This window comes from Neolamprologus brichardi, chromosome 12 (genome assembly GCF_056152115.1).
Source record: "Neolamprologus brichardi isolate AB-2024 chromosome 12, ASM5615211v1, whole genome shotgun sequence".
NCBI classification, from domain to species: domain Eukaryota; kingdom Metazoa; phylum Chordata; class Actinopteri; order Cichliformes; family Cichlidae; genus Neolamprologus; species Neolamprologus brichardi.
In genome coordinates, this window is record NC_142115.1 from 37,631,330 (window position 1) to 37,644,696 (window position 13,367).

General features: G+C 42.0%; 1 protein-coding gene across 1 annotated transcript; it reads right to left on the bottom strand.

Annotated features, from left to right (window-relative positions):
* Nucleotides 1-10,341: 10,341 nt before the first annotated feature.
* Nucleotides 10,342-13,324, bottom strand: LOC102776169 (GTPase IMAP family member 8-like). Its single transcript, XM_087849549.1, has 2 exons — nucleotides 12,151-13,324; nucleotides 10,342-12,063 (listed from the first exon to the last, which is right to left on the bottom strand). The coding sequence occupies exons 1-2, from the start codon at nucleotides 13,292-13,294 to the stop codon at nucleotides 10,502-10,504; spliced, it is 2,706 nt and encodes a 901-aa protein (XP_087705675.1). The 5' UTR covers nucleotides 13,295-13,324; the 3' UTR covers nucleotides 10,342-10,501.
* Between the last annotated feature and the right edge of the window lie 43 nt (nucleotides 13,325-13,367).

Consider the following 13,367-nt stretch of genomic DNA (forward strand, 5'->3'; position numbering starts at 1 on the left):
ATGCAGGTTAATTAACTACTATTTAACTAATATATGAGCAATGACGCACAAATAAAAAAAAAGATTTTTATATTTTTATTAATTCAATTCAATTTTATTTATTTATTTGTTCAATGTTTAAATTCTTATTGTTTGTAAATCAGTGATGCAGAAAAATATGTGGACACCTTTGAATGCTAGTTAGAAGTTGATTACAGAGTTATTTAAGATATGAGGAACAGCAGGTAAGTGGTGTTTTCTTTTTCTAACTACACCTAGAACAGAAATGTCACAGGAAATGATCAGACAGGAGAGGGTTTTCAGGAAACACTGTTAAATGTTCAGTTTCTATGCCATATGTTAACACAAGATTTAGAGTGTGATTAAAGTGGTGGGTGGGTTCTTTTACATTTTGAGAGAAGCCAACTGAGTCTAATAACAGATTAAATGCCATGTTGAGGCTGTCATTTTTAGCATCTACATGGATGTTAAAATCACCCACAATAATAAGACCCGGCCAACGAGTTAAACACTTTCTACTGCAGGTTTGAGACGGACAGACTCCCACGCCCCACCCTCTCCTCCCCAGGGACATTGCTTCAGACATTGACCCCCAACACACCTTCCACCTCTCCCCCCTTCACCCCCCCCCTCCCCAATCCAGTCTCAACGACCACCCCCACCCTCCCCAATCCAGACCCAACGACCACGCCCCACCCCCCCCCCCCCAATCAAGACTCAACGACCACCACCACCCTCTCCAATCCAAACTCAACGACCACCAACACCCTCTCCAATCCAGTCTCAACGACCTCCACCACACCTCTCACCCCCCTTTCCTCCTCCCTGAAACTCAGAATACACACTGAGGATGTGAGCCGACTATTCCAGAAACAGAAGCCCAGGAAAGCCCCCGGACCAGACGGCGTCTCACCCTCCTGCCTCAAAACCTGTGCTGAACAGCTGGCTCCAATCTTTACTCGCATCTTCAACAGATTCCATCGCTGTGTGAAGTTCCCTCCTGCTTCAAACGCTCCACCATCATCCCTGTTCCCAAGAAACCCACCATCACAGGACTGAATGACTACAGACCTGTCGCCTTAACGTCTGTGGTCATGAAATCCTTCGAACGACTGGTGTTAGCCCATCTGAAAGACATTACAGGCCACCAGCTGGACCCTCTGCAGTTTGCCTAAAGGGCAAACAGGTCGGTGGATGATGCAGTAAACATGGGGCTGCACTACATCCTGCAACACCTCGACCGCCCAGGAACTTATGCCAGGGTCCTGTTTGTGGACTTTAGTTCGGCTTTTAACACCATTGTGCCTGAACTTCTCTCCTCCAAACTCTCCCAGATTTTAGAGGAACACTTCCTGTTTCATGTTCATTACATCAGACAGATGGTTTTTAAACAGAACAGGGTGCACAGATCAGAACTTCAGGTTTTTGTATTCAAAGACAGATAATTTGCTGCCACACACTTCTTTATGAAATGAATACAGGATAGATCATGTGGCTACATTCTGGGGTTTGAAGAACATATACAGCTGAATACCGTCTGCATAACAATGGTATGAGATGTACTCAAAGCTATTCAGGATATGCCCAAGTGGGAGCATATATAGAACACTTTTGAAATAAAAGGCAGTTTTAAAATTGGCCTAAAATTCTCAAGCGGGTGGGGGTGGGGGGCAGCCTGTTTAAAATATGTAGGGACACAGACGGAGGTCAAAGAATTATTAATTACCTTAAGAACAAACGGTCAGATGGTGTTAAAGACCCTTTTGAAGAGTGTGGTGGGCGAGAGGATGGTTTCATTTTGTCAACCAAATTGATGACAGCGTTCAGAGAGCTTGGTCCAAAGCTCTTTTAGAGTGGTGGCCTGTTAAGGTGTGGAGTCACAGAGAAAGGAGGAGGACTGATGTTTGCTCTGAAAATATTAGACTTATTAAGAAAGAAAGAAAGTTTTCACACTCTTCATTTGAGTGACCAGTTAGAGCAGGAGGTGCAATGTTTCTGACTGTGTCAAATCAAACTTTCAAAAAGTTCCTTTTATATGTTTAATAAAATTAGTCTTGTGTTTGTGTTCAACAAAAACTAATCAACAGCTTTGATTACACTCTGGTTTGTTCCTGAATGGCTTCAGGGCCCTGTGGTGAGGTGGGGGGGGGGGGGGGGGGGGGGGGGGGGGGTTCACTTGAACAATGGAGACCTGGACCTGTAGGTCCTGTCCTGTCTCATCCAATCAGCACGCAGCTCTCAGGATATAAAGCAGCCTAAAGGGCAGAGTCCCACAGTTCACACTGAGAACATCACCCAGACCACGATGGATGGAAGCAGGACCACAGAGCACAGATCCAGCAGCCAGACTCCGTCCAGTCCCAACAACAAGACTCCGACCTCCAGGACACCTCCTGTCCTCTGCTCATGTACCGTCAGCCATACACGCTTCTACTTCTCTCCGATGGACATCTCTGACTGCAGGGACAAACTGGAGATGCTGAGCCGTGGTCAGGACTTCCAGGAGCTGGCTCGGGAGCTGGCTCTGCACTTTGACCAGCACGTGTGCGCTCACTGCCTGGCTGTGGATGGTCTGCAGGAGGCCAGCGATGTCGAGGAAACAGACCTGTGAAAGACTTCCATCACGTCCACAGCAGCTCCAAGTCAGCCGGATGTTCACCCCACAAACCAAAAGGTCTTTTTAAAGGCCAAACACCCACAACTAAGAGCTCTCCAACAACAGCACTCTCATTTCTATCACTGCTGTCTGGACACGTCTGATCTTCATGTTCCTTTATGCTTCAGATTTAATCAATACCAGTTATTGATTACATCATTAACTGGCTGTGTAACAAGTTTCATGCAGAAGAATAAATTTGAGCCATTCAGTAAAACAAAGATGATTGAATCAACCTTGTTGGATTCATATTCAGAGCGATCAGTCAGATCATCTTTACTTTGCATAACCCTAACCCTGCATTTTTGTTTTTTATTCATCTCAAACTAAACGATGTTTCTACAAAGTTTGAGCAACAACAGAAAGCACCATAAAACATCCTCAAGTCATCGCTCACACAAAGAGTCATTTTGTCATTTCAAGCTGTTTAAACCTCCAAATATAATTTCGTTCCACCTCATGTTAACATGTGATGCGAATGACAATAAAGCTCATTGAATCTTTGAATCCTTGAAATGATTCTTTAACATAATGCTGGAAGATTTAAATGAAGCTTATGTGTGAGTTCGATGAGGAAAATCTGCAGTCACCCATTTGCCTGCATTAAACTAGTAATGATTAGGAAAATATAACTGTTGTGATTATATTGCATTCTCTGACATACTGAAAATCTGCAGCATCACAAAATCAGCATCAGCAGGAACTGAATCTGCATCGACATTTAGTTCAGATTGTTTTGGAGTTTTTTGCTCATTTAAATAATTCTATAGATGCTTGTGAAGCAAATGCACGTTAGATGATACAGATTAATTAACTACTATTTAACTAATATATGAGCAATGACGCACAAATAAAAAAAAGATTTTTATATTTTTATTAATTCAATTCAATTTTATTTATTTATTTATTCAATGTTTAAATTCTTTTTGTTTGTAAATCAGTGATGCAGAAAAATATGTGGACACCTTTGAATGCTAGTTAGAAGTTGATTACAGAGTTATTTAAGATATGAGGAACAGCAGGTAAGTGGTGTTTTCTTTTTCAAACTACACCTAGAACAGAAATGTCACAGGAAATGATCAGACAGGAGAGGGTTTTCAGGAAACACTGTTAAATTTTCAGTTTCTATGCCATATGTTAACACAAGATTTAGAGTGTGATTAAAGTGGTGGGTGGGTTCTTTTACATTTTGAGAGAAGCCAACTGAGTCTAATAACAGATTAAATGCCATGTTGAGGCTGTCATTTTTAGCATCTACATGGATGTTAAAATCACCCACAATAATAAGACCCGGCCAACGAGTTAAACACTTTCTACTGCAGGTTTGAGACGGACAGACTCCCACGCCCCACCCTCTCCTCCCCAGGGACATTGCTTCAGACATTGACCCCCAACACACCTTCCACCTCTCCCCCCTTCACCCTCACCCTCCCCAATCAGGTCTCAACGACCACCCCCACCCTCCCCAATCCAGACCCAACGACCTCCACCACCCTCTCCAATCCAGACTCAACGACCTCCACCACACCTCTCACCCCCCTTTCCTCCTCCCTGAAACTCAGAATACACACTGAGGATGTGAGCCGACTGTTCCAGAAACAGAAGCCCAGGAAAGCCCCCGGACCAGACGGCGTCTCACCCTCCTGCCTCAAAACCTGTGCTGAACAGCTGGCTCCCATCTTTACTCGCATCTTCAACAGATTCCTTCGCTGTGTGAAGTTCCCTCCTGCTTCAAACGCTCCACCATCATCCCTGTTCCCAAGAAACCCACCATCACAGGACTGAATGACTACAGACCTGTCGCCTTGACGTCTGTGGTCATGAAATCCTTCGAACGACTGGTGTTAGCCCATCTGAAAGACATTACAGGCCACCAGCTGGACCCTCTGCAGTTTGCCTACCGAGCAAACAGGTCAGTGGATGATGCAGTAAACATGGGGCTGCATTACATCCTGCAACACCTCGACCGCCCAGGAACTTATGCCAGGGTCCTGTTTGTGGACTTTAGTTTGGCTTTTAACACCATTGTGCCTGAACTTCTCTCCTCCAAACTCTCCCAGCTCAGCGTGTCACCAGCTACCTGTCAGTGGATCATCAGCTTCCTGACAGACAGAAAGCAACAAGTGAGGCTGGGGGAGATCACCCCTGAAACTCGGTCCCTCAGTATTGGTGCCCCTCAAGGATGTGTCCTCTCACCACTACTGTTCTCCCTCTACACTAACGACTGCACCTCCAAGAACTCGGCTGTTAAACTCCTAAAGTTTGCAGATGACACCACTGTCATTGGCCTCATTCAGGATGGTGATGAGTCTGCATACCGGCAGGAAGTTGAGCGGCTGGTGCAGTCAGCACAATCTGGAGCTGAACACTCTTAAAACTGTAGAGATGACAGTGGACTTCAGGAGACATCCCTCAACTCTGCTCCCCCTCACCATATCAGACAGCCCTGTGTCGACTGTGAAGATCTTCAAGTTCCTGGGTACCACCATCTCCCAGGACCTGAAGTGGGAGACCAACATCAACTCCATCCTCAAAAAGACCCAGCAGAGGATGTACTTCCTGAGACAACTGGGGAAGTACAGTCTTCCACAGGAGCTGCTGATCCAGTTCTACACTGCGGTCATTGAGTCTGTCCTGTGCTCCTCCATCACAGTCTGGTATGTTGCAGCCACTAAACAGGACAGGAGCAGACTGCAGCGGACTGTACGGGCAGCAGAAAGGATCATCGGCGCCCCCCCTGCCCTCCATCCAGGACCTGTACTTCTCAAGAACCAGGAAACGGGCAGGGAAAATCATCATAGACCCCTCACACCCTGGACACAGACTTTTTGATCTGCTGCCCTCTGGCAGACGGTACAGAAGCCCACAGACCAGGACCACCCGACATAGGAACAGTTTCTTTCCCCTCGCCATCTCCCTTCTTAACAGTTGACCTGTCACACTGCTCCCACTGCCAGACTGCAACTGCACCTTATGTACATTCTGTGGTATTCATTCCACCTCATTTCATTTCTGTATTTTATGTATATAAGTTTAGATTAGTTATTAATAGTTGGTTTACACAGCTTTGTGTATGTATGTGTATGTATGTGTAATGTGTGTATATAGACACGTGTGTGTGTGTGTGTGTGTGTGTGTGTGTGTGTGTGTGTGTGTGTGTGTGTGTGTGTGTGTGATTTACATTGATGTGCTTGAGAGCCACCATCTACCGGAACCAAATTCCCTGTATGTGCCTGCACATATACTTGGCCAATAAACACGATTCTGATTCTGATAATAATTTTATCTGAGCTCAGAACTAAATCAGATATAAAGTCTGAGAAATCAGACAGAAACTCTGTGTATGGCCCAGGTGGATGATAGATGATAACAAGTAAGACTGGTTTCTGAGTTTTACAGCTCGGGTAGACGAGGCTAAGCATCAGGCTTTCACATGAATTAAAAGTCTGTCTGGGTCTTTGGTTGATTAATAGACTGGTGTGAGAAATTGCTGCCACACCTCCCCCTTGGCCTGTGCTTTGAGGTTTCTGGTAGTTAGAATGACCCGGGGGTGTTGATTCATTTAAACGAACATAATCATCCTGCTGCAACCATGTTTCTGTCAGGCAGAGTAAATCGATTTGTTGATCAATTATTAAGTCATGTACTAACAGAGACTTGGAGGAGAGAGACCTAATATTTAATAATCCACATTTCACTGTTTTACTCTTTGGTTCAGATGTGGATACTGTATTGTTCTTTCTTTGTGATTGTTTATGTTTAAGTTGTTTGTTGCTGGTTTTTAGTTTGTTTTTTGTCTGTTTGGGAGCTGACACAGTCTCTATGGAGATGGGTTTTTGGGGGGGGTAGCAGGAGGAGAGAAGCTGCAGAGAGGCGACTCTGCTTCCTGGTCCCAACTCTGGATAGTCATATTTTGGGGGGTTTAATAAATTTGTCCATATTTCTAGAAATGAGAGCTGCTCCATCCAAAGTGGGATGGATGCCGTCTCTCCTAACAAGAGGCAAGGCAAGTTTATTTATATAGCACTATTCAACAACAAGGTGATTCAAAGTGCTTTACAGAGACATTAAAAAACAAAAACAAATAAAAAGCATAATTTAAAATTGATTAAAAACAGTAGATAAAGTCAGAACAGTAGATAAAATCAATAGTTAAAATGTACGTTTTGAAATTTAAGCTTAAAAGTGTTAAAAGTGGCTTAAAAGTGGATTTGGTGTTTTATTCAAATGCAGCTGAGAATAAGTGAGTCTTCAACCTGGTTTTAAATAAACTGAGTGTTTCAGCTGATCTGAGGCTTTCTGGGAGTTTGTTCCAGATATAAGGAGCATAAAAGCTGAATGCAGCTTCTCCGTGTCTGGTTCTGACTCTGGGAACTGATAAAAGACTGGATCCAGATGACCTGAGAGATCTGGAAGGTTCATACTGGGTCAGGAGGTCACTGATGTATTTTGGTCCTAAACCATTCAGAGCTTTATAGACCAGCATCAGAACTTTAAAGTCTATCCTCTGACGGACAGGCAGCCAGTGTAAAGACCTCAGAGCTGGACTGATGTGGTCCACGTTTTTGGTCTTAGTGAGGACTTGAGCAGCAGAGCTCTGAATGAGCTGTAGTTGTCTGACTGATTTTTTAGGTAGACCTGTAAAGATGCTGTTACAGTCACTAGTTTTTCCAGGTCCTGTTGAGACATCAGATCTTTTATCCTTGAAATTTTCTTGAGGTGATAGTAAGCTGATTTTGTTATTGTCTTAATGTGTTTTTCTAAGTTTAGGTCTGCATCCATCACTACACCCAATTTTCTCTCGGTTTGTGGTTTTTAGGTGTAGAGATTATAGACTGAAGTTCTCTGGTGACCTGTAATTGTTTTTCTTTGGCTCCAAAGACTATTACCTCAGTTTTGTTTTTGTTTGGCTGGAGAAAATTGTGGCACAACCAGCCATTAATTTCCTCAATGCATTTACCAAGAGCCTGTACAGGGCCTCGGTCTCCTGGTGACATTGTGATATATACTTGTGTGTCATCTGCATAGCTGTGATAGTTTATTTTGTTGTTCTTTATAATCTGTGCCAGTGGGAGCATGTAATGGTTAAACAGAAGGGGTCCCAAGATGGAACCTTGGGGAACTCCACATGTGATACTTGTCTGCTCAGATGTGAAGTTACCTATTGATACAAAGTATTTCCTGTTTTCTAAGTATGTTTCCTCCAGAAGGTTTGCCAATTATCTATGAAGCCCACATCGTTTCTGGGACACCACTCAGACAGCCAGCAATTTAAGGAGAACATGTGGCTAAACATGTCACTCCTGGTCTGATTGGGGAGGGGACCAGAGAAAACTACAGAGTATGACATTGTTTTGGCAAAGTTACACATCGATTCAATATTGATTTTAGTGACCTCTGATTGGCGTAACCAGGTGTCATTACTGCCGACGTGAATTGTGATTTTACTGAATTTACGTTTACCCTTAGCCAGCAGTATTAAATTTCCTTCAATGTCGCCTGCTCTGGCCCCTTGAATTGACTATGGTTGCCGGTGTCTCTAGCTTCACATGTCTGAGAACAGAATCACCAATTACCAGAGTTTGACCCCCGGCGGGTGTGTTGCCGAGTGGGGAAAACGGTTAGACACATGAACAGGTTGGTGGTGTACCTGGGGCTTCTGTTTAGGACTATGCTTCCTCCTCACCGTCACCCAGCCGCCCTCTTTCCCCAGCTGCTTGGGGTCTGCCGGGGAACAGCTAGCGGGGCCTACGCTATCTTCGGCTGCACCAGCTACAGGGGCCTGGCTAGCTACGGGTGAATGAAGGGTGCGAAGCCGAGTCTCCAATTCAGTAATCTTGGCCTCCAGAGCTGCAAATATGCTACATTTGTTGCAGATATCATTACTGCTAAAGGAGGCCGAGGAGTAACTAAACATCTGACACAATGAGCAGGAAAGTGCAGGAGGGACAGGTGAAGTAGCCATGGTGCTAACAAGTCGGCTGCGAGCTAAGCTAAGCTAGCAAAACAGTACAGAGACAGTGAGTGAATACCTTGGCTATAAGTTAGGTAGTGAGTACATGGGAAGTGTGTTTCGGATGAAGCACGTGAAGATTATACTATGAAAAAATAATCTATTTAAAAGTTTTTAATTAAATTGCTAAGCAGATAAGCTACTGAGAAATATCACTGTGTTTAAGCAGGAACAGGAAGTGATACTCTACCACAGAGCGAGCAAACACCAAGTGACAGCGCCACCAAGAGCCACTTTTAATTAAAGCTGATTAAAAGTATGTAAGAAAGTAACTAATGGGATATTTTTGAGTCCAGCTCTCACACTCAGGTGTTGCTCTTTAAAAGGATTTGTGTCTCCTTTCATTGCTCATTTGCCAAAAAACATCTGGATGATCCCTGAGACGTCTGGGAAAACTTTCTGTGGGCTGACGAGAAAAAAGCTGAACTTTGATTCTCGTTACATCTGGATCAAACTAACAGCAGTTCATAAAAAGATCACAACAACAGTCAGACATGGTGATGGTAGTGTGATGGGCTGGGCTGCTGCTGAATGTCTCCACCAGAAAAACCTGAAGGAGCTTCGACCATCACTTCCTGCTCTGCAGCTAAAGAGCACTTGGGTAATGCAGCGGGACAATGATCCAAAACTCACCAGCAAGTTCTCTTTAAAAAAAGTTTTTGAGTGGCTGAGACTTAAATCAGATTAAGAAAAATACCAAATGTTTTTTGACAGCTCAGGGATCCTGCATTTACCTGCAATGATGCTGAGAATGAAAAGGGACCAAAAACATAAATCGACTGATCCTGCCACAGTATGACTCAAGAAACAAGTTAAAACTTTGCTTAAAATTCCAACCTTTGTTTTTATTAGCAATAGTTTCTTTATCAGGACTTTGTTGTGCACATTACAATTACTAATTACCATAATACAGGTTATACATATTTTTACTCATAGACAAAAACAAATCAAATATGTCAGCATAGGTGGAGCAGTAAATGTAATTTGGTAAGTTCAGTAATTTAAAAACACATAAATTCAGAGATGAATGAAGATGTTTGACTTCATCATTTAACAACGATCAGAGCTGATTACAGAGAAAAACTGTTTACAATAATAATTATGTTAGATTATTATTAATTATGTCATTAATTATAAATTTTAAAAAATCACATTCATAGATATTCATTAGAACAAATAAAAAATCAAAACATTAAAGGCATTTTGTCTGACTGGTGTAAATGATATGCAGATATGTTTAAATAATGAATAAATGATATTTGGAGAGAATAGGTTAAATCATAACAAAATTTAAAACATGATTTATTTATCATAAGTGAAAGAAAAATAATAATTAAGTTTTCTTTCACTTGTTTATTTATTCATCTTGTGTTTATTACTAATCACGCATTTATGCAAAAAAAACACAAAACAATCATAATCAAACCACAAATATTCACAACAGAACAATATATGAAATAACACATAACATCAAGATTCCTTTTAAGAGCAATCTAATATTAAAAAAGAAAAAAAACATTTTGGTCAAATGGTGATTTTTACCAAACCAAAGAAAATCATTTAAATGAGTAATTTTACTTAAATAGTGCAGGTTAACGTGTAAATCAAAATGATTATTATTGGTTATTGCCCCTTGAGGCAACTGTTGTGGTGATTTGGTGCTATATATAAATAAAACTGAACTGAACTATTTGAGATGATATCCAATCAGCAGATTTTTCTGTGGTCGTGATGAACAAGCAGGTGTAAAACATGCAGAACAACAAGTCTGCACATTTTTAATGTTTCTCTCCTCTAGCAGTTAAAGAACAGCTGTAAAAGTAGATTTCTCTTTATAAAATGCTGCAGGTTGACGCGTCCTTGATCTCTTCATTCAAGATTTCTTGCATTAAGTCATGTAGTTGTTCTTCATGTTTTTCCTGGAGGTTTTCAATCTCCTCTTCATTTGTCACAGATCTCATTTCTTTTTCATGTGTTTGCATTAAATTCTTCATCTTTTTCAAGTTTTCAGTCTTTTTGGTCACACGTCTCACTAAGTCATACATTTCCTTCTCATGTTCTTCCCTCTGTTTTTCTAGTTCGTCCACGTGTTTCTTCTGGGCTTGGTTGAACTCTTCAGCTTTCTTTCTGGCTTCCTCTTCATGTTTCTTCTTTAGATCATCCAGAGTTTTCTTATGAATTTCCTCCAATCCTTTTATTTCCTCTTCTCTTCTTCTTTGATCCTCTTCTTTATTGATTTTTTCACATTCCAGCTTTTCATTATAATCGTCCTGTAGTTTTTCCATTTTTTCTTTCTCTTCCTCTCGTCTTTTCTCTTCTTCTTGTCGTTGTTTGTCCCACCATTCCTTCTGTTCTTTCTCCCACTCCTCTTGTTTTCTTCTCATCTCTTCTCTGGCTTCTTCCAGTTTTCTGTCCACATTTTCTTTTGCCTCTTTTTCTGACTGAATTTGTTTGTCCAGCGTTTCAAGTTCTGTTTCAAATTCTTGTCGGCGTCTTTCTTCTTCAGCTTCCTTTTCCCTTTTCTCCTTTTCCCTGATTTCCTGTTCCTGCTTCCTCTTCTCTTCTTCTTCTCTAATTTTATTTCTCATTTTTTCGAGTTCTTTTTCTCTCTGTATCCTCTCCTTTTCTCTCTCTTCATCGATTCTTTTCTCCATGGCCTCCATTTCTTTTTTATATCTTCTTTCAATTTCTTCCTTTTCTTTCTGCATCTCTTCTTCCTTCTCCTTTAAAATCTTCTGCATCTCCTTCTTTATCGCAGCTTCAGACTCTTGCAGCATCTTGTTGGTGAAGCAGCGTCTTCCATTGTCCTTCATCATGGTGTCAATCTTTGCTATCAGATCACTGACTTGTGTGTGGTTTTGTTTGTCACGGTTATTGAACACATGGTATCTTCCTCCACAGTCAGAGATCAGCTTCTTAAAGGAACTGTGACATTTCTTCTTGATGTAATCATCAATAGACTCTCCCTGATGCTCCAGATCATCTCCTCCTGTTAAAAGAACAATGGTGAACTTTTCAGAATCCTTCCCAAAGAATTTCTTAATGAGTTCCAGTGTCTCCTTCTCCTCTGCTGTGAATCTGCCAATATGAATCACCACCAGGAAGACATGTGGTCCTGGAGCCAAAAGACTGACACATTTCACCAGCTCCTCATGAACTTCTTCAGGTGACAAACTTGTGTCAAACAGACCAGGAGTGTCGACCACAAGAACGGGATGACCGTCCACCTCACCGTGTACTTTCTGACATTGTTGTGTAACTGATATTTGACTTGATGCAGCTTTAAACTCGTCTCTTCCTAGAATGGTGTTTCCTGTAGAGCTCTTTCCACAGCCAGTCTTCCCAATCAGCACAATCCTGAGACAGTCTGAGTCCTGTTCTCCAACTTCACCACCTAAAACATGAAAACAATCAGAGTTAACACTTGTATACTGGATTCAAACTCTGGGTAATTGGAAAATATAAAATCGAAACTACTTACCAGTGACAAGTTTTAAGACTTTCTCCATTTGTGCGTGTAAAAATGTTGTAGTTGTATAACAGCACAGTTGTCCTGTAGGCTGACTAATTTTATCCACAATCTCAAACAGTTCTGGGATCTGCTGTTTGTCCTTGATGTTGAGAACAACGGATCTTCCTCCACAGCTCTCACAGAGCTCCTGGATGTCTTCATTATCCTTTAGAAAGTTACCAGCAGCTGGATCTGTAGGATCTGAGTCCACAGTGAACAGAATCATGGTGAAGTCATTGACTCGAGAGCTGAATGTGTTCTGGATGGTCTCTAACTCTCCCTTGTCTTCATCAGTGAGGGGAGCCACAGGTAGGACCAGGATGAAGGCATGGACACCCTCAGGATCACAGAGGGAGATACACCTGAGTGATTCCTCCATCACTGCCTCCTGAGGTTTTCCATACAAGGCAGGAAGCTCCACCAGGGAAACCCGACGTCCACACACCTCTCCCTGATGTTTAACACACTCTGATGAGTTGGAGGCTGAATGAAGCTCAGTCTGACCTAAAATGGCCTTGGCTGCTGACGTCTTCCCTGCTCCTCTCCTCCCACACAGAACCAGGTTCAGACTGGACTTCAGATTGGGTTTAGCCTCCTCTTTTAACATTAGATATTTCCCCCAGTTTTCACTCACTATCTCATTCATTTCTTCCATCAACTCTGAATAATCTGTAGCAGAACAATTTTTGTCAAACCAGTTCTGCCTTTGGTTGCAGTCTTCAATGAGTTTTTCCACTGAGTTGTTGCCTTTCTCTTGTTTCTGTGTTATAATGACCATTGAGTTTTGAAAGACATCTTGACCAAACAAGCTCAGGACCAAATTCAGAGTTTTTCTGTCCTCTTCAGTAAAATCAGAAGGTTTCACTAACAGCAGCAGAACGTTTGGTCCAGGAGGACAGAGACTCACACAGCTCTTCATCACTTCTAACAGAGTTTTCACAGACAGACTGAAGATGTCGGGGGTTTTGACTACTGTTAACGGTTTCCCTTTCCACTCTCCAGAGGCAGCGCGACATTGCTTTCCTCCAAGAACTTTAGGCATATTGAACTCTTTCTTTCTAATGATGATCTTTTCCAGGGATGATTTTTTGTTCTCACTTTTTCCAAACAGCATTATTCTGAGTTCATGTGCTGAAAAACAAAAAATGACAAAAGATAAAACTTGTAAATTACCTTTAAAATTGTGA

Bases quoted from the DNA above. Each gene is read 5' to 3' on its own strand.
- LOC102776169 (XM_087849549.1), bottom strand. From the start codon at position 13,294: ATGCTGTTTGGAAAAAGTGAGAACAAAAAATCATCCCTGGAAAAGATC. The intron at 12,064-12,150 runs GTAAGTAGTTTC...TTCATGTTTTAG, and splicing joins AGTCTTAAAACTTGTCACTG to GTGGTGAAGTTGGAGAACAG.